Raw genomic sequence first — 26,055 nt, 5'->3', positions numbered from 1 at the left:
GTGATTCAGGTTAAGAACAGTTTCAGGTTAAGAACAGACCTCCAGAACGAATTAAGTACTTAACCCGAGGTACCACTGTACACTCATACAGTTGTTTGACTCTGATGCTCAAGAAGTGCAGGCTGTGTGCACAATTAGCTGAGCTGTACACAGATGTACATGTGTTGGGACCATAGCTTGCATCTGCTTTGCACTCAGAAGGTCCCAGGTTCAGTCCCTGGCCTCTTCTCCCTGTAGACCTGGGAAAAATCCCTGTCTGAACCATTTGGGGATGCTACAAGTCAATGTGGACAATACTGAGCTAGATGGACCAATGTTCTGATTGGTGTAAGGCAGTTTCCTAGGTTCCCTTTTCACACAAACACTTGTACCTGGGTAGAGACAGCTGGTGCCTGTGTTCAGTGAGCAAACGTTCTGTAACTGCAGAATTATTATTTTTTTAAATAAATGTTTATTAAGGTTTTACAAATCAAAAGATTCATCATTTCAAATATATCATTACCATAAATGAAGCTCACATAAAAAAACAGAAACAACAGAAGAAACAAAAATATATAGCAAAAAAAAGAAAAGAAAAATAGGAAAAAAGAAAAAAGAAAAATCCACTTTCTTAGATTTATAAAATTCCATACCCCTCTGTCTTGACCTCCTCACATCCCCCTTTTTTGTGTTCCTCTTTATTCCAATCAGGTTCAGCAAGTTCAAAACCTTATTTAAACCATACTTAATTTTATATTCTTCTAAATATTATGTCCCAGTTTTCCAGTTGTTTTAGTCCATACCTCATCTTATATACTATGACATAATAATGTTCTGTTCATAACCCCTTGTCCTTTTTAACATTCTTCCTTTCATTCACATTTAACCAAATCACACAAACCCTGTTACCTTCACTTCCCACATCATATTAACACTCAAACATTTTGCAGTGTTTTTGTAAATAGTCCTTAAACTTTTTCCAGTCCTGTTCCATCAGTTCTTCTCCCTGGTCACGGATTCTGCCAGTCATTTCAGCCATCTCCATGTAGTCAATCACTTGCATCTGCCACTCTTCCACGGTGGGTAGATCTTGTGTCTTCCAATACTTGGCGAGAAGTATTCTTGCTGCTGTTGTTGCATACCTGTAACTGCAGAATTATTAAACCACTCTGGGTTTAATGGTAGTTCTGTGAGAGGAATCATAGCATTGTAGAGTTGGAAAGAACCACAAGGATCATCTAATCCAGTCCCCTGCAATGCAGGACTCTTCTGCCCCAACATTGTGCTCAAACCCCAAAACCCTGAGATTAAGAGTCTCTGGTTCTACCAGCTGAGCTATCCCAGCAGTAGGGGTCTCCTAACAACTCTCAGCACCCGTAACAAACCATAGCTCCTAGAATTCCTTGGGGGAACCAAGTGGTGGAATAGTGCTTTAAATCTACTGGGTGAATGTGGCTGTAGTGCCAAATACTGGGGATCAACAGCGGGCATAGATATCAAGGGTAGACAAGCTATGAATCTCCAGATATTGTTGGACTCCAAATCCCATCAGCCCAGCCAGCATGGCCCATGGTCAGAGATGATAGGAGCTACAGGCCCAACAACATCTGAAGGACCGTGGTTTCCCAGCTCTAGTACTGTTGCCTTGATGGCCTCCTTATGGGCTTATCTGGTTGGCCATGGTGCGGGGACAGGATCCTGGACTCGATGGACATTTTTTTGGAGTGCTCCAGCAGGGCTCTCCTTCTGGTCTCCTTGCTGTAAAACAGATGGTCTTGGGAATGTTTCCTGAATCCGGATGAACATTGATATTAAACAGGACCAGAAGAAAAGAAAAACGAAGTGTACTGAGTACATACTGTACATATCCTAGCAGGGAAACAAAATAGGGATGGTGAGAGCTATTATTGAACTGATTTCAGCCGGAAAGTGAATGCAAGCTTTCACTTCGGGGTTTTTCAGAGCTTATGTTGACGCTGGAAAGTGGAAAAATACTTGAGAGAGAGCTTCAAACTTGCATAGTCCTTGCCCCCCTCCGTGTGATGAACTGTGTGCAGAGCAAGTTCAGTCAGCAAATGTGTTCCATTTAGACCAGGTGTGGGGAACCATTCTCCGTCCAGGTGTTGTTGTTGTTTAGTCATTTAGTCGTGTCCGATTCTTCGTGACCCCATGGACCAGAGCACGCCAGGCCCTCCTGTCTTCCACTGCCTCCCACAGTTTGGTCAAACTCATGTTTGGTCAAACACTGTCCAACCATCTCGTCCCCTGTCGTCCCCTTCTCCTTGTGCCCTCCATCTTTCCCAACATCAGCGTCTTTTCCAGGGAGTCTTCTTTTCTCATGAGGTGGCCAAAGTATTGGAGCCTCAGCTTCAGGATCTGTCCTTCCAGTGAGCACTCAGGGCTTATTTCCTTCAGAATGGATAGGTTTGATCTTCTTGCAGTCCATGGGACTCTCAAGAGTCTCCTCCAGCACCATAATTCAAAAGCATCAATTCTTCAGCGATCAGCCTTCTTTATGGTCCAGCTCTCACTTCCATACATCACTACCAGGTGTTGCTGAACTATAACTCCCATCACGGCTGACCATTGGCCAGGCTTGCTGGGGCAGGTGAGAGCTCTAGTTCAGCACAACCTGGAGCATCAAAGGTTCCCAATATAATTAATTTAGACTAATTCCAGAATCCAGCTTTTGTGGTGACAGAATCCCTTTGCCACAGAATTTTATCCAGCTTAAATCTGCAGCTCTTAACTTTGATCCAGCTCAACTTTCCCTGACCCAACATCTTCTCTGTGTTGATAGCTCAGTTGGTGCTGATAACACCAAGGTTGCAGGTTCGATCCCCATATGGGACAGCTGCATATTCCTGTGTTGCAGAGGGTTGGATTAAATAATCCTCTGGGTCCCTTCCAACTCTACAGTTATTTGATTCTATGACAAACAACTTCCTGCCATTGTTGCTCTCTCTAGTCTAATAAAAAGGGGTGTTTGTTTTTCAATGCTTTCTTTTGGGGGGGAATCTTTATTGGGGCAAGGACTCCTTATACTGCAAAATAACGTGCAAATTGATGGCACTATATAAATAATGATAAAATAATGGTTCAGTATAAGGCAACTTACTGTGTTCCTCCAATATTCTTAAATGTGATGTCAGGTGCAATGATGCAATTAATGTGCCATTTCTTGTTATGTATATAGCAGCCTTGATGAAGCTTGAGCAGATTCCTGAGCAGGGTGAGGAGATGGAATGTACCGTATTTTTCGCTCCATAAGGCGCACCGGACCATAAGGCGCACCTAATTTTTAGAGGGAGAAATCAAGAAAAACAATATTATGCAGGGGGGAGGGATGGATCCCGCTCGCGGTCTTGGCTTCTTTAGCCGCGCGCAGCCTCCCCCAGCTGGAGAGGTTTAAGGAGCGCGCGGCTCCTGTGGGCTTTTCTACGAGGAGGGAGAAGGGACTGACTGGCTGTGTCAGTCCCTTCTCCCTCCTGGGGAAAAGCCCGCATGAGCCGCGCGGAGCTTGTGTGTGGCTCTTGGGGGCTTTTCCTGCCTCCCTCCCCCCTGCATTCGCTCCATAAGACGAACACACATTTCCCCTTACTTTTTAGGAGGGAAAAAGTGTGTCTTATGGAGCGAAAAATACGGTAACTCTTTCCTTCCCTGCCATGGTACCAGACCAAACGAAAGCTCGCTCCACAGCTGCTTTTTGCATTTCCTTGAAATGTAAACAGCAGCTTCAGTGGGGATTCTCCTCCCCCAAAGGATCAGCTGCTGTGGGTAGACTTTAAGTCTTTCCTTCCCTACCATGATACTTAAAATCCCCTCTCCAAAGCAGCTTATCGCATTTCAAGAGATAGCCCCCATTGGCATCCATGGAGGTTTTCCTTGAAATGCAAATAGCAAATTCAAAGAGGGGTGTTTTGTTTTTTTGTCAGAGTTCATTGCTTAGAGACAGACAATTAAATTCTTCTTTCCCAACACATGGCAGTATCGGTATCAAACTTGCTCAACCTGCCCCTGAGCTGCTATTTGGGAAGCAAGAAAGCATGCATGTTAATTGTTTTTGTGCAATTAACGTCACACCTACTTTCGCCCTGAGATGCAGAACGAAGTAACAGAAATGCAAGGCGCTCCCCCCCCCCTAATTTGGGGAGAATTAATGCATTCACCCAGCATCCAGTCCTCTTGCCAATTCCCATGAAGAATCAATAAGCTGCTTTTGAGTCACAGCTCATTACTGAGGAGAGCATGTCAGGATGTCAGAAGCAGAAAGAGTCCTGCAGAGTCATAAAAACACCCTTTTGGATGGGGACATGCGATTAAAGCAGAAAAGAACTGGGCCACAGCACATATGATGAGTCTGTGTGATTCAGGTGCAGTGCCGGATTTACGTATAAGCTAAACAAGCTATAGCTTAGGGCCCCACTCTCTTGGGGGCCCCAAAAGAATGGCTCTGAGGCTCCAGGGGGGGAAACCTGGATGTACATTTCCAAAACATAAGATAAAAAACAAATAAAATAAAACCTACATACAGCAACAGTGGCAAATGGCTTTAGATACCTCTTGGGTCCATAAATCACTATATAAAGGTAAAGGTACCCCTGCCCGTACGGGCCAGTCTTGACAGACTCTGGGGTTGTGCGCCCATCTCACTCAAGAGGCCGGGGGCCAGCGCTGTCCGCAGACACTTCCGGGTCACGTGGCCAGCGTGACAAGCTGCATCTGGCGAGCCAGCGCAGCACACGGAATGCCGTTTACCTTCCCGCTAGTAAGCGGTCCCTATTTATCTACTTGCACCCGGGGGTGCTTTCGAACTGCTAGGTTGTCAGGCGCTGGGACCGAGCAGCGGGAGCGGACCCCGCCGCGGGGATTCGAACCGCCGACCTTTCGATCGGCAAGCCCTAGGCGCTGAGGCTTTTACCCACAGCGCCACCCGCGTCCCTCTATATATATGGCATATATTCAACACAAAAAAACAGCGACAATTTGTTGTTGACAGAGGATAAAGGGCCCCATTACCTTCAGTAGCTTAGGGCCTCATCAAACCTAAATCCAGCCCTGTTCAGGTGGCAACGCTATAGACTTTTGTTGGGGAGCAAGCTGTATGGAAGTGAGAGAGACGGTTCTGCTTCCAACAATGAAGGGGAAATGTTATTGTGGCTGGTGGCCACTGGAAGCAGTACCCTCCATGAATTTTGCCTAATCCTTTTTTTAAAGCCATCCCAGTGGGAGGCAATCCAAAAAGCTGGTCCTTTTTTTTTCCAAGTTAAAAACTCTATTTTCAAGGGGGAAGGGAAAGTCAACCAGATCTGTTCACTGATTTCATCTCCACTGTGTGCAAAGCCACAATACACACCTATGCACACACCCCTTAATCTGCACTGAAAATGTCTTGTTTTTTGTTTGTTTGTTTGTTTTTAACTGAAAAGGTAGATCCTGGGAATAAGTGCAAAGTGCAAAAATCAACTGACAGGAAAAGCTGAAAGTAGCATAATTAAAATGCAAAATATTGTGTATCTGAAGAAGTGTGCATGCACACGAAAGCACATACCAATGACAGACTTAGTTGGTCTAAGGTGCTACTGGAAGGAATTTATTTTATTTTGACTACCGCAGACCAACACAGCTACCTACCTGTAACTAGAAATATTGTATATTATTGAACTATTAAACAGGTAATGCTCACTGTTTCTGTGAAACTTTGGAACCATGCAGCTAATTTCTTAAATCTAATCCTCCTTGATGGCTTTATTTGATGCTTACCTCATTCCAGCTGCTGTGTGTGAAGGGGAGAGAGAGAGAGAGAGAGAGAGAGAGAGAATGGATACAGCTGATCTCTGTTCTCATTCCAAAGGCAGAATTAAACTCTCTATTGCATACAAAAGAACAGTTAGCAAACATACCACTGCTAGTTTTAATTCTTTCAATAGTTTGCAAAGTGCTCATTACCTACTAATGCCCCATTATTCCCAACCCATTGAATGAGTCATTTACCAGTTAAACTCTCCTTGTGGTCAGCTTAAAAGCGATTAAAAGGAGACAGGTGTTAAATGGGTTGCAAGGACTGCTGGTGGTTTTTTTGTGGGGGGGGGGGGTAATTGTGGCCACTTGTGACAGTATCACACCTTATCACTCTGTGCTGAAATGGGGACATTTTGGCCCTCCAGATGTTGTGAAACTGCAGCTTCCATCCTTTCTGGCAACTGGCCATGGTAGCTGGAGGAAATAAAGAGAAACCTTTTGCTCCCTCTTTTGCAACACCAGAACTTGTGGACATCCATTGAAGCCGAATGTTGGAAGATTTGGGAGAGATGAAACTACACAGCACATAGTTAAATTATGGGACTTGCTCGCACAGAAGTAAATGATGGGATTCTGCTGGCATACCTGTCAGTGGAGATTGAGGAGAGATTTGGTTTGATTCACATTTCAATTTGGACCTATTTATTCTGCAGTTCCCGACACAGCTCCTTTTCCTCAACTCTCACCTCATAGCACATCCCATTCCTGCAAACTGTCAGTGGGACAGAGGGGAAGTGGAGAAATTCACTGTTGTTTGCATTTTAATAAGAAACTACCCAAGGCACACTTTTCGAGCCAGTAGGGGAACAGAAACACAGTTCTCCTTCAAAATTCACACTTCTCTGATTTTTGCAATATGGATTTTGGAAAAATGAGAGGCTGAAAGAAACCACAATTAAAGGAACATATTTGCACATTAGGAAAAGTGCTATGAATGTTATGTTCATGATGGTGATAGCAGTTTTCATTATGAAATAAGCTCAGCCTAGATCTCTCCCCGCCCCCCTTGTGATACAACAGCAGCCATAGGCTTTCTTAGTTCCACACGTGTCCACTTGGATTTATTCCAAAGAGCTGCCTACACTGAGGTCTTTTAGACACAGGTGGAGAGGAAACGCTTAACTCAATGTTATTACTTCAAGAAAAGTGACAAACAGGAAACCCAGTCCAGGATTTCCTGCTTTACTTTGGTACTAACCCTGCATAGACATGTTAAATCAACAAGAATGACAGCATCATTTATTTTCAGTTTTGTGTGACGGGGAATCTTATATTGTCTTACAAGCCTGTCTTCATTATAACCAAGTGAAAACAAGAAGGCTGTGTCACTGCATGCCTCGTTTCATAGCTTGGTTTCTCCATTCCTGGATGAGTATTAAGTGGTGAGCGTTTCAAATAGCAGACATAACTGTGTTTCATTGTTTGGTTTACTTTCAGCTGTGATAACCTTGCCTTCAAGAGACTCGGTTTTTATTATTCTCCTGAAGAATCCCCCCTCAAAGCTGTGTGTTAATGCCAATTGAACAGATAAGCTTGCTGTCATTTGTGGTTTTAAAGCAGAGGCTTTCAAACCTTTTAGGCCTTCAGGGAATGCTTTTTTCTTTCTTTCTTTCTTTTGACACACTATTATTCTTCCAGACAGTAGATTTTTTTCTGGTGGGATTCAATCACGTACATACTGGCAAATTCAGGTTGTGCAATTCGAGTGAATTTGGTGCTCTTCCACAAAAAGCTCACTTCTTCTCAAAATCCATACTTTTTGCAATCACTGAAATGGCCAGGAAAACACACCGGAAAGTGTGTGGGGTAACAATTGCTCGATGTTGTCTAACATCCCTGCCATCAGATTGAACGCTCCATAAAGAGGCAGTTTCATCTTAAAACCACCTAAAGTTTGTGCATTAAACAGGTTGTCAGGAAGCAGCCCCTGACTGACCTGTTGAGGAAACAGTGAGCACTGGGCAAAGAATTAGGAACCATGTTGTGGCTGGTTCATGTTTGGCTCATGTAGGCATGTTAAGAACGTAAGAAGAGCCTGCTGGTTCAAGCCACTGTCCCATTTAGCCCATCATCTTGTTCTCATGGTGGCCAACCAGATGTATGGGGGGGGGACCGACCCACAAGCAGGGCCCGATCCCAAGAGCACTCTCCCCTGGAGCCTCAGAGCCATTGATTTCCTTCTTCTCCATCGATTTCTCCAACCCTCTTTTGGAGCTATTCATATTGGTGGCCACCAGGGCCTCCTGTACTTTAACTCTGTGCTGTGTGAAGAAGTACTGGAATTTATCAGTCCTGACTATTCCAGTAATGTTAGGTCACATTGCTGTGAATGAAGAACAGGACCTGCCCTAGCATATGAAGTAGCTGCCTCAGGTGGCAAATGTTAAGGGATGGTGAGCTGTGGGGTAGGTTTGGAGCTGTGTGTAACCATGCAGCCTGCCGTTTGCTCCTTAAGCTAGCTTCAGGTGCGGTGGAGAAATGTTGTGTATGAAGTACAATTTGACTGCCAGACCAGCTACCTTCTGCCCATGGAAGGAGCGGCCAGCGGTGCCATCTTTTCCTTCGCCTCAGTCAGCAAAATGGCTTGGGCCTGTCCTGATCAAGAATGTGCCTTAGAATGTACTCTCTGCTCTGTTTAAAGCTCCTGTGAGGAGCTAGAAACTTTTGAAACTGTTTTGTGGGGGTTTTTTGATAGAAGAATAAAGCTAATTTCATTGTTTCAGGCTCTTGGTTAATTTTATTAAATTATTCTTTGCTCCAAGTACAGTGGTGCCTCAGGTTACATACGCTTCAGGTTACATGCGCTTCAGGTTACAGACTCCGCTAACCCAGAAATAGTGCTTCAGGTTAAGAACTTTGCTTCAGGATGAGAACAGAAATCGTGCTCCAGCGGCATGGCGGCAGCAGGAGGCCCCATTAGCTAAAGTGGTGCTTCAGCTTAAGAACATTTTCAGGTTAAGTATGGACCTCCGGAACAAATTAAGTACTTAACCCGAGGTACCACTGTATCAAATGACAGCTATAGTATTTGTTAGTTGACCAGAAATTCATCCTGCAAAGCTGCCCTAGAATATCCTCCCACTCAGGAAAGTGAAGATTACAAGACATTTGATTTTATTTCTCTCAGCATGTTCTCTCTCTCTCTAAAGCGTTTGTCAGAAGAGCCAGCTTGGAAATGTTAAAGAAGCCTTTTAGTCACTGCTTAGCATTCAGGCTTTGAGGAAGCAGAAGACAGATTTATTTCTTCTGCCCCCACAAATTCCTCATCCCTCTTCTCTGCCAAGGCCACAAGGGCTTGGCGCAGAAGGGGTCAGGAGAAGGGGCTGTTTCCAGAGCTCTTTGGAAGAAGCCAAGGAGTTCTTCTGCTGGAAATAGTTGCTCCTCAACATATCCTTTGCTCCCTGGTGATTTTATTTGCCATGTGCATTTTCTCCTCCTAAGCTTCACGGTACACGCACAAAAAGCTTATTCACTGTTTCACATTTTCCAGCAACGCTGCCTTTTTCTTTTTCTTTTTCTTTTTTTTGTTAGCCAGAGAGTGGTTTAGCAACTCGGCCATTGTCCAAGCTATTTGGAATTCAAGAGTAGCAGAGAAGGCGAAAAACAAAGAGCCTGATGCTTAACCCCTGTTTTCATTTATTGGGCATTCTCATCCCACCCTTTTCCTGCAAGGAATTTGATGCCAGCATCATAGGAAACTGCCTTGGACCAAGCCAGAACAATTGTCCATCTGGCTCAGTGGCTGTTAAGCCATCACTCTGACTGGTAGCAGCTATTCCCTGCATGTATGGCTCTCCCCCTCCGACCCATTTTATCTTAAGAACAACCCTGTGAGGTAGATTAGGCTAGAGAGATTGACAGGCCCAAGCTCACCCAGTGGTTGGGTGGAGTTTTTGACTTGAGTCTCCCCAGTCCTCAGGGATGGGGGTGGGGAGGATCTTCAGATCTCATTGGCCTCCGACTGCAACCTCCAAGGGCTGTTCAGCAATAGAACAGCCTTCCTTGGAAGGTGATGGGCTTCTCCAGGGTAATCAGGGATTATTTAGCTGTGATTCCTGCATTGCAGGGGGAAGTCCCTTCCACTTCTACAATTCTGTGAGTCTTCATCTCCCGATTGACCATGCTAGCTGGGAGCTAAAATGGGAGTTGGAGACCCTAGACCATGGGTAGGCAAACTAAGGCCTGGGGGCCAGATCCGGCCCAATCACCTTCTAAATCCGGCCCTCGGACGGTCCAAGAATCAGCGTCTTTTTACATGAGTAGAATGTGTGCTTTTGTTTAAAATGCATCTCTGGGTTATTTGTGGGGCATAGGAATTCGTTCATTATTTTTTTATTTCAAAATATAGTCTGGCCCCCCACAAGGTCTGAGGGACAGTGGACTGGCCCCCTGCTGAAAAAGTTTGCCGACCCCTGCCCTAGACTCATTTGTTTCTCATTTGACATCGCAGCCAGTAGGTGTGCCTGAGGATTGCACCACTGCATTCCACGTAGTGCTTGCCGCAGAAATATGGCGTTTCTGCCCCCCCTCTCCACACGCACCCCAGGCACTTTTTGAAGACTTCTGTTGAGTTGTTTGGAAACCTAGTCGGTGGATTTGAAGTGTGTTGGCTGCAGTACAGGAGCTTGATCACATGGATAAGGCTCCGCAGAGAGAAACTGGAAGTCCAGCACATTCCTTTGTGCTGACACATCTGTGTTGTAGGGGAGAGGCTTTAGCAGCAGCCGCTGAGTTTTATCTGAAAGCTGTCAACGTTTTGAAAGTTGAGGCACTTTTTGTGGTTCCCCCATGCCCCTGAGGTTTGGCTGAACGTCATCAGGGGCTGAACCTCCAGTGGGACAGCACCTGCCCCGTGGAACTCCTTGCCACTAGAGGTTCAGCAGCAGCCATCTCTACTCGTATTCTAAGAACTGTTATTATTCAGGCTGGCTTTTTGCACCTGAGATTCTTTGCCAACCATCTCTTGCCGATGTGTCTGGCATTTTTAGAATGGTAGAGTTGGAAGTGGGACCCCATAAGTCATCTAGTCCACCCCCCTCTGCAATGCAGGAATCTAAAGCTTCCATGGCGGATGGCCATCCAATCCCTTATTGTAATGTGGTGTTTTATAGTCTGTGGTGCCGCCTTGTGATGAGTTATATAAAAGTGCAGTTTATGGATATTTAAGTAAATAAACCAACAATAAATAAATGCCTGCGCTTCTCTCTTTCTCTCTCCCACTTTTAGGAGTCACCGGCCAACATGTCTCTCAAGAAGGAAGGTGTGCAGAAGAAATGGGCTGCCTTGAAGGAGAAGCTGGGTTCTCAGGACTCTGATCAGACGGAGGCCAACCTAGAAAACGCAGAGCCGGAGCTGTGCATCCGCCTTCTGCAGATCCCATCCGTGGTGAACTACTCAGGGCTCAAGAAGCGGCTGGAGAGCAGCGACGATGGCTGGATGGTCCAGTTCCTGGAGCTCTGCGGACTGGATCTCCTGCTTGAGGCCCTGGACAGGCTTTCCGGGAGAGGGGTCTCCAGGATCTCGGATGCCCTGTTGCAGCTGACTTGCATCAACTGCGTGCGAGCAGTCATGAACTCTCAGAAGGGCATCGAGTACATTGTGAGCAATGAAGGCTACGTCAGGAAACTCTCCCAAGGTGAGAGAATGTTTCCCTCGTTCTTTCCACGCAGTGTTTGCAGGCACACAAAACATGTAGTGGGACGCGAGTGGCGCTGTGGGTTAAACCACAGAGCCTAGGACTTGCTGATCAGAAGCTCGGTGGTTTAAATCCCCGCCACGGGGTGAGCTCCCGTTGCTCGGTCCCTGCTCCTGCCAACCTAGCAGTTCGAAAACACGTCAACATGCAAGTAGATAAATAGGTACCGCTCTGGCGGGAAGGTAAACGCCGTTTCCATGCGCTGCTCTGGTTCGCCAGAAGCGGCTTAGTCATGCTGGCCGCATGACCCAGAAGCTGTACGCCGGCTCCCTCGGCCAATAAAGCGAGATGAGCGCCGCAACCCCAGAGTCGGTCACGACGGGACCTAATGGTCAGGGGTCCCTTTACCCTTTACCTAAAACATGTAGTTGCAATGCAACAAAAGTAGACCTAGACCATGGGTAGGACAAACTAAGGCCCGGGGGCCGGATCCGGACCAATCACATTCTAAATCCGGCCCACGGATGATCCAGGAATCAGCGTGTTTTTACATGAGTAGAATGTGTGCTTTTATTTAAAATGCATCTCTGGGTTATTTGTGGGGCACAGGAATTCTTTATTTTTTTCCCTTCAAAATATAGTCCGGCCCCCCACAAGGTCTGAAGGACTGTTGACCAGCCCACTGCTGAAAAAGTTTGCTGACCCCTGACCTAGACAATAAATAAAACATTTAGAAATACGCAGTGCTTTTTTCTAAAAAAAAAATGTTTAGGGGTACTCTCATTTTAATAATCATAATTTATTTATTTATACCCTGCCCATCTGGCTGGGTTTCCCCAACCACTCTGGGTGGCTTCCAACAAAATATGAAAATACAATAAAACATAAGTCATTCAAAACTTCCCTAAACAGGGCTGCCTTCCGACGTCTTCTAAACGTCAGATGGTTGTTTATTTCTTTAACATCTGATGGGAGGGCGTTCCACAGGGTGGGCGCCACTACTGAGAAGGCCCTCTGCCTGGTTCCCTGTAACCTCACTTCTCGCAGTTAGGGAACCACCAGAAGGCCCTCGGAGCTGGACCTCAGTGTCTGGGCAGAACGATGGGGGTGGAGACGCTCCTTCAGGTATACTGGACTTTCTTTACTCAAGAAAATCTCCATTATAGTAATTTTCCTACTCATATTGAAATACTGCCCTTCAATGAGGCCCAACTTTCATCCGTAAAACACCATGCATCTACATTCCACACTGCTCCACACATTAAACACTTGCTTCCGTCTGAGACTCAGGAAACACTGTGGGGGTAGCAACGGAACTGACAGTTCACCGTGCTAGAGAAGAAACTTAGAATTTTAAATTTTTTAGTTTATTCTCCCGTTAGATTCACAAAATGTTTAGGGGCATGCATGTTTAGGGGCACCCCCAGAAAAAAAAAGCACTGGAAGTACGCAACCAAACTGAGCAGGGGCACAAGCAGGTGGGATTTGTGCCTTCCTGAACCAAGCCATTTCCTAAGTTGTTGTCTTGAGGTTAGACTAGGGTTACCAGACGTTCCCGGGGACAGTCCCCGGATTTGCAAACCTGTCCTCGGACAAACTCCGTCTCTGGAATGTCCCCATATTTGCAAATCTGTCCCCAGGAAACGTGGCAGCGGCAGCCTCAGCAGCCCAGAGCCAGCCTGGTAGCGCAGTTGGCTCTGGCTGGCTTCAGGAGCTGCTCGCTGCCGCCGCCACTGCTGAAGGGGAACCAGGGACGTCCAGTGGTACAGATCTCCTGCCCCCTTTGTTTTGACAGATCGGGGGAGGCTTGGGAGTCATGGGCAGGCGGGCGCTGCCCAGAAGGGGCACAAGGCGCGTGGTTTCTCTGCCAGGCAAGGTGCAAAGCCCTTCTTTTGCACCCTGTGAAACATAAATGTGCAGAGTTTTTTTAGAAAACCAGGCAACAGCCACCGGCCCGTGACTCGCGAGCCTCCCCGGATCAGTCAAAACAAAGGAGGAAGGGGGCAGGAGATCGGGGGAGGCTTGTGAGTCACGGGCGGGCTGCACGCCATTGCCCAGTTTTTAAAAACCTCTGCGCATTTATGTTTCACAGGGTACGAAAGAAGGGCTTTGCACCTTTATACAATATGCATGTGTGCTTGGAGGTCTTCTGCCTCACCATCCCCACTACTGACTCCCTGTTGCTATTCAGCTTTAAAAAAAAAAGTGTCCCCGGATTCATTGAAAAAAATCTGGTCGCCATAGGTTAGACGTGTCCTCATTGCTGACCTCGGTCCCTCTGTCTCTGCAGCACTTGACACCTCGAACGTCATGGTCAAGAAACAAGCGTTTGAGCTCCTGGCGGCTCTCTGCATTTACTCAGTGGATGGTCACGCTCTGGCGTTGGACGCCCTGGATCATTACAAGGCAAGCAGAAAGTCAGATGTATTGTTAAGGACGCAATGTACACACACGTATGAAAATGCTCTGCTGAATCAGATCAAAGGTTATCTACTCTAGTGTCTTGTTTCCCACAGCAACTAACTGGAGGCCTCCAGGAATTCCGCAGGTAGAGCTTCACATAGGGATGGGTGGATTGGCCGCTTTGAAAGTGGTTTGAAGTTACCTAGCAAATGTAAATAGATAATAATAATGAGATTTAGTAGTGGGGAAAGATAGGGGAAGGGCTGTAGCACCCTTTGCATGCATAAGGTCCCAGCTTCAATCTCCAGCACCACCAGGTAAGGCTGGGAATATCTCCTGCCCAAAACCCTGGAGAGCTGGTGCCTGTCAGTGTAGGCAGCAATGAGATGGACCAATGGTCTGACTCTGTATAAGGCAACTTCCTGTGTATCTACATATGTAGGTTCTTCATATGGGGAGAGCTGTAGCTCATCTAGTTGGGCATCTGCTTTGCATGCAGAGGGCCCCAAGTACAATATTAACATTAATACCAGTATTAATATCAGTGTTGATATTAATGTTAATATTAACCCAGCTGACTGGGTTTCCCCAGCCAGCATGTACAAAAACATAATACAGATGTACCTTGGAAGTCAAATGGAATCCGTTTTGGAAGTCCATTCGACTTCCAAAATGTTTGACTTCCAAGGCGCGGCTTCTGATTGGCTGCAGGAACATCCTGCAGCCAATCGGAAGCTGTGGAAGCTGTGCCAGATGTTCGGCTTCTGGAAATAATTCAAAAACCGGAACAATCACTTCCGATTTCCGAGTGTTCGGGAGCCACGGGCATTTGGCTTCCGAAGTTCCACTGTAAAGCATTAAATGTTAAAAAGTTCCCTATACAGGGCTGCCTTCAGATGTCTTCCAAAGGCTGTATAGTTACTAATCTCCTGCCTGCTGGAGAGCCACTGCCAGCCAGTGTACAGTAGACAGTACTGAGCTAGGAAGAACCAATTGCCTGACTCATTTTAGAGCCGCTTCCTGTGTTCAGCTGTTTTATTAAGAGACTATAGCTAAGTTGTAAAGCAGGGGGGAAATCCCACATTTGGTCATCAGCATCTCCATGAAGGGCAGTTGATGGGGAAGAAAACCCTTCTGTGATTCTGGAGAGCCCTTGACAGTCAAAAGTAGGCGGTTCTGGGCTCGATGTCCAAAGGGTCTGGGCAGTTTTGATGCCAGCAGCTTCCCGTGTTGCTCTTGATTTTGAACCTTGATTTGACGCGTCTGTGATTTCTGTGTCACAGACGGTGAAGAACCAACAGTACCGCTTCAGCGTCATCATGAATGAGCTCTCGACCACTGACAACGTGCCCTACATGATAACCCTCTTGAGTGCCATCAACGCGGTCATCCTGGGGACAGAAGAACTGAGAGCTCGGATGCAGCTCCGCAATGAGTTCATTGGTAAGGACAGCAATCCGGAAACCTAGAACATGATGCAACGTCAATGACTGGGGTTCTAGGGTGCTGTGGTCTAGGTATATATAGACTAGTCATATACAGAAGGAACGCGGGTGGCGCTGTGGGTTAAACCACAGAGCCTAGGGCTTGCCAATCAGAAGGTGGGCAGTTCGAATCCCCGTGACGGGGTGAGCTCCTGTTGCTCAGTCCCAGCTCCTGCCAACCTAGCAGTTCAAAAGCACGAAGTAGAAGTAGATAAATAGGTACCGCTCTGGCGGGAAGGTAAACGGCGTTTCCATGTGCTGCTCTGGTTCACCAGAAGTGGCTTAGTCATGCTTGCCACATGACCCGGAAGCTGTACGCCGGCTCCCTCAACCACTAAAGCGAGATGAGCTCCGCAACCCCAGAGTCTTCCGCGACTGGACCTAACAGTCAGGGGTCCCTTTACCTTTTTAGTCATATACTCAAGACATACAGCTGATTCTATGTGTAACTGTGAGCAAGGAAAGTACTCTAACATTTAGAGTGGAGCCTTCCATGTGCATCCCTGTCGCCATCTGCGCTTTGAGCATTTGAATGTTGAGGCACATGCCTTGACGCACCTTTCCTCTACTGAACTACCCTGGCTCTCAGTCATTTGAGTGAGAACTGAGCCCCCGCCTCCTTATTTAACTTCTAGTTTGTGATTTTCCTTCTGTATATTGCATGGCAGTTTCTAGGGCATGTCTGTTTCAGAAAAGGCTCCCCTTCCCCTCTTCCATCATTTTGATACAATCAAACCTCAGAACTTAAACGTAACCCGTTCCGGAAGATCGTTCAAATTCCAAAATGTTCGAATTCCGAGGCACGGCTTCCGATTGCTTGCAAGAGCTTCTTGTACTCAAGCAGAAGCTGCGTCAGACGTTCGAGTTCCAAGGAACGCTCGAAAACTGGAATGTTTACTTCCGGGTTTTCGGTGTTCAGGAACTGAAACGTTTGGCAATGGAGCCTTTTGAGTTCCGAGGTTTGACTGTAATTAGCTACCAGACTATGTTCAAGGTTCTGGTTTTAGCCCCAAAATGGCGGGTGAGTGAGGTCCCTAATAAGGAGGATTGCTGATAAAAAATGATAGAATATTCAAAGTTAGCAGGCCTAACAAGTAAATTAAGGGAGCAAGTAGTTCAAGTATAAAAAGTGGAGTGGGAAAAATTCTGGAGTATTTGGAAAATAACTGTAAACATGTGAAAACGCTAGCAGTATTAAGGTAAATTCAGCAGTAAAATATGTAATAAAGGAAGAATAAGGGGAGAAATCAAACTAAATGGATATACTGTATAAGAACATGCAAGAGTAGTGGGAAAATCAAAGGAACTAGGGAAGGGAAAGAAGGGAAGTCGTTGATTGTTTTATTATAAAGAAAGATATTAATAGTGGAAATGTATATTTGAATTTGAATTTGGAAAGGGTGATTATTTATTTATTTATTTATTTATTTAAAAAAATGATTTACAATATATTGCAAGGTCAAATATTATGAAACCAATCTCACAATATGGACTTCAAACTGGTTTTGGATGATATATTGATATATCGCCCAGCCCTATTTGCTAGTGATTGTGTTCTTTTATGTCAGTGAAACCTTGGGTCCATTAGACCATCTCTTCAACACATTTTTAATTCGCTCCTTCCAGGTCTCCAGTTGTTGGATATTTTAACCAAGCTGAGGTGAGTCATTTATTACCTTTCTGACTATATCCGTTGAGATTTATTTTGCAGTAGCACATCATTTCAGGATGATCATTCCCTTGTCGGTACAAATCTTCAGGCCAGCCATTATGTCTGCGGTTATTTCTGTCTAGCTCCAACCACTTTGCATGACAGACCTATGCATCAAGAGCTTCGGGCTTGAATGGACTTGTACCACCATTACATTTCCTTTGAAACAGCTGTGCTGTGCTCACATTTAGGGACTGATGGATCGCCGTATTTAGATCGTGGAAGGAATTTCCCCCCTAGTCAAAATGACTAAAAACACTGGAGCGTGTTGGAGATTTTTACTATCTCCATCATTTTTCTAAGACCCCTCAATCTTTTTCTTGCAAATAATGACAATATAGGTATGCATTTTCAGTTTGATTTTTGCTACCATGAGGTCTAGAAGCATGCTTTTTCCAAACCCATCAGATTCTGCTATGACCACCTAGGATTTTTTCACACTCCAGCCAAGCAACTCCAGTCCCAGCTGACCTAGGTTGAGACAATTGCTCTAAGCGAGTGGCCCAGTTTTCATGATGAAACACTGGCTTAATAAACTACTTGCTTCCCACTTCCAAATTCTAGCTCGTTTGGAAGCCATTAACTGCAGTTCCCAGTTCATACATAATGAGAAGCAGTAGTTAACAGTATCCAAGGTTATTGAGCCAGGATTAGATCCATTAATGTCTCTAGCTACACCCACCAGGAGGAAACCCCCATTTATTCCTTCTTCTCATTTATTTTTGGTCCATGGGTGCATTTTAATGGAAGAGGACACTAGCAGCACTTGTAATGAGGCAGAGCCATGGGTTTGCCCTCCTGATCCTAGTGTAGCAATGGTTTACCAGGGCTGAGTTGAAACAGGGCAGTGGTGAGGTCAGAGTCATACAGCTGCAATGGTTGGAGTCCTGCCAGCATAGCTGCATTGGCCCCAACCTTACCACCACCTGCATCCCCATCAGGGTAATCACCAGTGATGCTGGTGTCTGGAGGGTAGCTGTGCCCCAACCATAGCTGTCAACCTTCCCTTTTTTTGTGGGAAATTCCCTTATTCCAGCGCCGCTTCCCGCTGCTATCCCGGAATGTTAGATATCCCGTCAACTGTCCCCGGGACACGTGAGGCTGCTGATCCCTTATTTTCGAGACTGCTGATCCCTTATTTACAAATCTGAAAGTTGACAGCTATGGCCCCAACCAAGGGCACTGCTACTAGGAAAAGCCACAGGATTCTCTGATTTGCAAATTGACCCACCCTCCAAAAATGTTTCAGGAGACTTAAAATATGAAGAGGTTTCCCTAAATATGTGTATTTCACTTTCTCAGTATAGATGCTTGTATTAAGGAGAGCAGGAAGTAGTTGAGATTTGGGGACACCCTCTCATACCTGTATGTAACTCAAAATGAGCTCAGTTTTTTAACGGAGGGCTTTGCAAATATCTACTGTTGTGGGTTCTCTGCAGAGATATAGAGGATGAGGACTTGCTTATCCAGTGTGAAACGTTTGAGGAGGCCAAGTCCGAAGATGATGAGGAATTGCTGAGGATATGCGATGGGATTGACATGAGCAACCATCAAGAGGTTTTCTCATCACTGTTTAACAAAGTGAGTGGGGGGTCTTCTTTTTAAATGCAGCTTTAAACCTTTTTAGAACATTCCTGTTCTGTCCCCCCCCCCTTTTCCAAATAGCTAATACAGTCATACCTTGGGTTGAATGTGCATCAGGATGAGCTTGTTCGAGTTGTGCTCCGTGACAACCTGGAAGTAACGGAGCACGTTACGTCTGGGTTTCACTGCTTGTGCATGCGCAGACACTGAGAATGATGTCATGCGCATGCGCAGAAGTGCCAAAAAGCGATGCATGCATGCGCAGACGTGCCGTCGCTGGTTACGTTTGCTTCTAGATGCGAACGGGGCTCTGGAACGGATCCCGTTCGCATCTAGAGGTACCACTGTAACAAGTATCCATTAAAAACCTAATAACTATCGGATATAAAGCAATAAGCAATAAACAAAGGAAAGCCACTCAACCCATTAAAAACAACCATATCAGTTATTACTGTTATTATTATTATTAAATATCTATACTGCCCTTCATCCAAGGATCATGGGGCAGTTTGCAATACAAAAACGCAAAAATGCATGCCATAATAACAGACAAATGACCTCCCCACACACAAACTGTTTAAAAGGCCATAGATTGTTTAATTAGCCAAAGGACTGGGAGAAGAGGAATGTTTTTGCCTGGTGCCTAAATATATGCAATGAAGGAGCCAGGAGAGGGAAAGCTTTGTCAGAACAGAAACAGCTGCAACAGAAGTTAGAAGAATGAACAAGTCATGCTGGGCCAAACCTAAGGGCTTTAAAGCCCAGCATCCCCTTGCCACAGTGGCCAGCCAGGTGCCTTTGGGAAGCCTTCAAGCAAGGTGTGAGGGCAACAGTCTTCTGCCACCATTATGCATGGTGCTTCAGATCCTGAAGGTGGCAGGTAACCATCTAGACTAGCCATCGAATGCCTTGTCCTCCATGAATATTGGATGTGATATAGAATGCGTTCTTTGGTTTCACTCACAGTCACACTGCACCATGGAGGTTTGTGAGCAAGGTGCCCATATATCCTGAGTTTTATACATCCCTCGTGCAGAGATGCCCTCTGTCACACATGCACACAAGAATTTGCTCACACGTATCCTGTGCCTGCTTCCACAACTGGGAAATTTGTGGACATGGGTGGCGCTGTGGGTTAAACCACAGAGCCTAGGGCTTGCCAATCAGAAGGTCGGCGGTTCGAATCCCCGCGACGGGCTGAGCTCCCGTTGCTCGGTCCCAGCTCCTGCCAACCTAGCAGTTCAAAAGCACGTCAAAGTGCAAGTAGATAAATAGGTACCACTCCAGCGGGAAGGTAAACGGCGTTTCCGTGTGCTACTCTGGTTCGCCAGAAGCGGCTTAGTTATGCTGGCCACATGACCCAGAAGCTGTACGCTGCCTCCCTCGGCCAGTAAAGCGAGATGAGCACTGCAACCCCAGAGTCGATCACGGCTGGACCTAATGGTCAGGGGTCCCTTTACCTTATCCTGTGCCTGCTTCCACAACTGGGAAATTTGGCTCTGCCCTTACATCCAGCACCAGCAAGGAATAACTTGAGAACCCTGGGCTTACAACAGCATAGGTTTTAATGGCCGGCTGGGCACCCTGCCATGTAACAATGACTTACGATCTGGAAAGCTTAACTTGTGGCGGCTGCTTTTCGTTTCAGGTAAGCAGCTTTCCAGCCTCCATCCAACTGCTGTCCATTCTCCAGAGCCTCTTGCATCTTGAACCTTCCCATCGCTCCAGCCTGTTGCTGTGGGAATCCTTAGAAATCCTAGTAAGCAGAGCCATCTTGCTTGCAAATGACAGTAAGTGGAAGCTCACCATAACCTATGATGCAACCTCAGTGCTGTCTTTCTGTTGTTGTTGTTGTTGTTGTTGTTGTTGTTGTTGTTGTTGTTGTTGTTGTTGTTGTCGTCGTCGTCTTCTTCTTATTCTTTGGCAATCACTCATAGCTGAATAAGATTGTCTTCCATGAACACAGTTTTAACAGTGAGTCCGTAAGTGACTATGGAGGCCAATTGTGGATCCACACGTCCTTCCACAGTGGGGACATAGGTTTCTGGGCAGGAGTTGGTCACGGTGAGGGTTTGCCAAACATGCCTTTCTCTTGGCACATTTCTACCTTTTGTGCTTAGTTTGTGCTTCTTCAAAGTCCATGACACCTTTGGTAAAGGCTGTTCTCCAATTGGAGTGCTCACAGGCCAGTGTTTCCCAGTTTTCGGTGTTTATACTACATTTTTTAAGATTTGCCTTGAGACAGTCTTTAAACCTCTTTTGTTGACCACCAGCATTATGCTTTCCATTCTTGAGCTGGGAATAAGTAGTTGCTTTGGAAGACAATAATCAGGCATCCGAACAACATGACCAGCCCAGCGAATTTGATGTTGAAGAATCACTGCTTCAACACCGGGAATGTTGAGAATATTGTTTCTGGTTTAGGACTATTTCTATTTTAAAAATGATATTCTAGAAAGGGAAACATACTACAGGGGAAACGTTTCCCTGCATATTTATATTTATAATGCCTTTTTCCCTAACAAGACAGCTTACAGATAAAATAGAAACAGCTTAAAAAAATGGTGGTGGTAGGGAAATCATTAAAAAAAATAGAATTAAAACTGTATATAAATACACAATTAATATATTGTATTTATATATAGTTTTAATTCTATAAATGTGAAGCATACAGATAATTACAATAAGAATGACAGGGTAGCAGCCCTTTTGTTAGAAAGCAGTCAGTTCCTCAAAGCCAGCAGAAGGGCAACAAGGAGGCAGACTATCTATTGGTCTGCCTTCCTACATTCTATGGCAAAGAAAGTTGTGTCTAGCTGTCATCTGAACAGAAAGTGCATCTAACAAACCCCTGTGATAACCATCATTTATATTCTCCTGATGGAATGGCAGAGCTTCTGGCAGGGTAGCAACATCATTTGGAAACCACCAACCCAAAGCACCTCTAATAAAGCCAGGGACCTGTCCATCATTTTTGATAGATGTGTGCAGCTGAGGAGATACTTGGCTCTTCCACAGTGGTTTTCTACGGCCACCTCAAAAGTTCCCTCCACTAGCCATTGGACTGGGTATCTCTTGTTCTGCAAAAGTAGTCGTAGTAGTAATAGTTGCTGTTTGTGCAGAAAGAGGCTTTGAGCCGGTTCTAAGGATGTCTTAGATCTTCTCCCCTTCATTGCAGTACAAGGCAACAGTGTGGAAGAAGTCATGGAGAGGCTGCTGTCCATCAAGAAGAGGCCAAAGAAAAGAAGCCCAGACTCCCGGCGAGGCGCCAACAAAGTGAATGAGAGCACTCAGACCAATGATGCTTCTGAGGGTCTTCCAAACGCCTGCCAGAAATGTCCTCTTCCCGCGACTTGCTCTTCCGGCGGCCCACCCAACCCAGAGGCTCCAAATGTGTCTGAGAGCGTTATGCCATCCCAGCTACTGACCTGCTCGGCATTGCCTGGGCAAAGCTCCGCTCCATCGAGTGTCCCTCTAGTGCCACCACCTCCCCCTCCGCTTCCTGGAACAAGCTGCATGGCATCACAACAGCTGCCACCGCCGCCTCCACCGCCACCTCCAGCTCCCCCTCTGCCTGGCATGGCGGGGGTCCCTCCCCCTCCTCCCCCTCTGCCTGGCATGGCAGCGATCCCACCACCGCCCCCACTCCCAGGTATGCCACCTCCTCCACCCCCTCTGCCTGGTATGACTGGGATTCCTCCACCACCCCCGCTCCCTGGCATGGGAGGTGTGCCACCCCCTCCTCCGCTCCCTGGCATGGGAGGTGTGCCGCCCCCTCCCCCGCTCCCTGGCATGGGAGGTGTGCCACCCCCTCCCCCGCTCCCTGGCATGGGAGGTGTGCCACCGCCTCCACCCCTCTCAGGCAACGTGGATGAAATTGTGGTTGCCCGTGTCGAGGTCCCGCTTGGGTACAACAGGCCCTTCCACAAGAGGGTGAAGACTCCGACGCTAAGGATGAAGAAGCTGAACTGGCAGAAGCTGCCCTCCAACGTGGTGAGAGGTAAGTTGTGCCAACGCCAAGACCTGTTCGCTTTGTCGCCAGCGCAAATTCTCTCCCCGTGCAAGCCTACCTGCATGTCAAGGTCCTCCTTGCAGGTCCTTTTCCACACGCCAGCTCCTCCTGAAGCATAGACGGTAGGGTCTTCTCGGTGGTAGCCCCAGTGCTATGGAACTCTCTCCCCAAAAATGTATGCCTCACTTTCCTCCCTGGAGTTTCGACAGCTGCATGTGGCCACCTTGTCCTGATAGGCTTTTGAGCTGCCATGATGCCTGGCTTGAACTTGGTATATTTATTTATACGCTCTAGAATGCTGCTATTTTGACGTGTTTGTAAAAACAAAGTATTTGGCTGTCTCCTTTTCGTATCTCGTCATCGATTTTAGTAATGTTGGCTCTCCTGCTGAGATTTCTTTTTAATGCAAATTGATGGATTGCAGCCACGGCCATGCAGATTCTTTCTGAGAACGTTTCCCCCCAAACAGTGTTGAAAATGGGGCAGCAAATAACTGCCACCCAAGACTATAACGAGTACAGCTTATCATTAATGCACGATAGAAAGGACAGCTGGAGAGGCCCTCTGTAATTCAGTCCAACTTTACACTAGTCCTGTGGCATCTTAAAGACTTCAGTGCCATCAACTTTTTCATTTTCTTTTTTTTTATGAAATATTTATTAAGGTTTTACACAAAACATAAGTTTACACAAAACAAAAGTTTACAAAGTAGAGTTTTACAAAATAGAAAAGATTTAAAACAAAACTTAACATACTAAAAAAGAAAAAAAACACACATAATAAAAAAGGAAGAAAAAAAGTTAAAAGTTAAAACCATCTTTCAATAAGCTTTCAGCTCATTTCCTTATTTCTTTGACCTCCTCACACCTCCCCTTTTGTATTCCCGTTTAAAAATCCTTTCAGCAAATCCTTACCCTCTATCATTTGTCTTTACTCAGTATCTTAAACCTATTATAACTATGTATTTTCAACCATTATCACTCCTATTTGCATATTCTTAATAATCTTTTTACCAATACCACTTAATTTTAATCCAACATCAATTTAACATTCATTAATTTTACAGTATTTCTGCAAATAGTCTTTAAATTTCTTCCAATCTTCTTCCACCGACTCTTCTCCCTGGTCACGGATTCTGCCAGTCATTTCTGCCAATTCCATGTAGTCCATCACTTTCATCTGCCATTCTTCCATCTTTTTCATTTTCTACTGTACTATTTTCTTTTTCTTTTTTGCATCCAATATCTAATAATTTTCCTGCAGTGCCTCACTTCGAGGGGATATATGCAAAGAGAATTTGTTGTGTGCCACCTGCCAGAATGCCTTTTGCCTTGCAGAGGGGCACTCTATGTGGGCTTCCGTGACAAGCAGTAGCGAGGAGATCATTGAGCCAGACTACACAAGCATAGAACAATTGTTTTGTTTCCCACAAACGAAGCCCAAGGAGAAACAGGCAGCCCCGGTGAAGGTGGAACCGAAGGAGGTAAGACAATGATCCATCTGGATAACTGCGCAGTCTGTCCCAATGATACCAATAAGACTGCCTTGCAGATAGCCACTTGCCTGTGATGATGGAGAATCTCCTTTAGATGACCAGGCAAGGAAGCTTTCAAAGTTGGGGAGGAAAGTTGCTTCTTTTCTTATCATAGAATGATAGAATTATAGAGTTGGAAGGGACCCAAGGGTCATCTAGCCCAACCCCCTACAAAGCAGGAATATCAACTAAAGCGTCCCTGACAGATGGCCATCTAACCTCTGCTTCAAAACCTCCAAGGAAGGAGAGTCCACCACCTGAGGGAGACCGTTCCACTATCAAACAGCTCTTCTCCTCAGAAAGTTCTTCCTGGTGTGTAGTCGGAATCTCCTTCCTTGTAACTTGAAGCCATTGGTTCGAGTCCTACCCTCCAGAGCAGGAGAAAACAAGCTTGCTCCATCCTCTACGTGACAGCCCTTAAGATATTTGAAGATGGCTATCATAACTCCTTTCAGTCTCCTCTTTTTCAGACTAAACAAACCAGCTCCTTCAGCCTTTTCTTCAGTAAGGAAACCAGGCCAACAGCCCATCTAGTTTAGCATCCTCTTCTCACTGTGGCCAACCAAATGTTTCAATAGGAAACTTGCAAGCAGGACCCAAGCACAAGAACACTCTCCCTCCTGAGATATCCAGCAACTGGCGTTCAGAAGCTTGGCTGCCTCCAACTCTCATCGCAGAGCAGAGCCATCATGGCTAGTGTTGTAAACAAAAATTGCCCTTTTACCTTGTGGGGTATCCAAGAACCCATATAGAGTCCTTACATAGGTTCCCTATTGGTAGGAGAGAATAACAGAGGCCAACCAGAGAATACTGAGAAGCAAAGCAGCTAGTAAGCTTGATCTTCATTGATCTGTTGCAACAGGGTGCTCCCCTCACCCTCAGGAGAGGAGGAGGAACCCAGAAAAAATGGTGCGCAAGGCCTTATAAAGACTTTTGAAATTGCCACCCTGTAGTTCAAGACCACCCCCCCAGAAACATCATACATACATCACAGAAGGGGTGTAACCTAAGACCACCCCTCAGATACATCATACCTACATCACAGAAAAGGTGGTCTTAAAATAGAAATTTGAATGTTGTTTTTCTCCTGTCGTTGTTTATCTTCTGTCTGGCAGGTTACTTGATTGGATTTCCTGGGGAGCTTGGCTAGTCTTTTGTAATGATAAATACTTAGTTCCTGGTCCAGGTCACAGGCTCACACCCTATTCATATCTTAAATGTGCCCTTAAGACAGGATTTGTGAGGAAAGAGACAATGAGAGGTTTCTCACTTTGACCTTGCAGAGAAAACATTTGCTCAGTTTGGGAATCAAAATGGTTTCAGGTTGGTTTTCCTTTGCTGATCTATGTATGTGCTTGGTTGGTACGCTTATGAACATTACCATATATCTAAGACCTCAAAATTTCTATCACACTAGTGATATTGTTTGATCCTCTTTTAAATCCTTTTAAATTTGTCTAATCCTCTTCTTTTCTTGCGGAAGGTCCATAGCTCAGTGGGACAGCATTTGTCTTGCATGCAGGAGGTCCCCGGTTCAAATCCCATCATCTCTAGGTAGAGCTGGGAAAAGAGACCCCTGACCGTAACCTTGGAGAGCTGCTGCCAATTCGTGTAGGCAGTACTGTGCCAAACGGACCAATGGTCTAACCATTAAGAAAAAGTGGCCGAGTAACTTTCGTGCGCTTCTTTGTAAGAATGACCAAAAATATTTTCCTTTTCCAAAATAGATCACGTTTCTGGAGTCCAAGAAGAGTCTCAATTTGAACATCTTTTTGAAGCAATTCAAGTGGTGAGATCTCGTTAATAGCCATTGATTGATCTAGCTTCATTGAATGTGTCTTAATTCTTTTCTGAAACTGGCTTAGCTGATGACCAGCACTACAGCTTGTTGCAGCGAACTCCGTAAGTCAA

The 26,055-nt window shown here is 45.7% G+C and overlaps 1 protein-coding gene across 1 annotated transcript in view; it reads left to right on the top strand.

Moving 5' to 3' along the window:
- The window catches only part of INF2 (inverted formin 2), a 74,004-nt gene that overhangs the window by 25,458 nt on the left and 22,491 nt on the right, over positions 1 to 26,055 (top strand). The window contains exons 2-10 of the mRNA XM_053361490.1: positions 11,008 to 11,416; positions 13,707 to 13,822; positions 15,103 to 15,262; positions 16,930 to 16,963; positions 18,454 to 18,595; positions 20,247 to 20,388; positions 21,777 to 22,598; positions 23,948 to 24,093; positions 25,872 to 25,933. Coding sequence (XP_053217465.1) covers positions 11,023 to 11,416; positions 13,707 to 13,822; positions 15,103 to 15,262; positions 16,930 to 16,963; positions 18,454 to 18,595; positions 20,247 to 20,388; positions 21,777 to 22,598; positions 23,948 to 24,093; positions 25,872 to 25,933 — 2,018 coding nt within the window. The 5' untranslated portion in view covers positions 11,008 to 11,022. The remainder of the gene's footprint in view (positions 1 to 11,007; positions 11,417 to 13,706; positions 13,823 to 15,102; positions 15,263 to 16,929; positions 16,964 to 18,453; positions 18,596 to 20,246; positions 20,389 to 21,776; positions 22,599 to 23,947; positions 24,094 to 25,871; positions 25,934 to 26,055) is intronic.

This window comes from Podarcis raffonei, chromosome 1 (genome assembly GCF_027172205.1).
Source record: "Podarcis raffonei isolate rPodRaf1 chromosome 1, rPodRaf1.pri, whole genome shotgun sequence".
NCBI classification, from domain to species: domain Eukaryota; kingdom Metazoa; phylum Chordata; class Lepidosauria; order Squamata; family Lacertidae; genus Podarcis; species Podarcis raffonei.
Note: the sequence above shows the minus strand (reverse complement) of the source record. Positions and strands in the feature narration are given on the sequence as shown.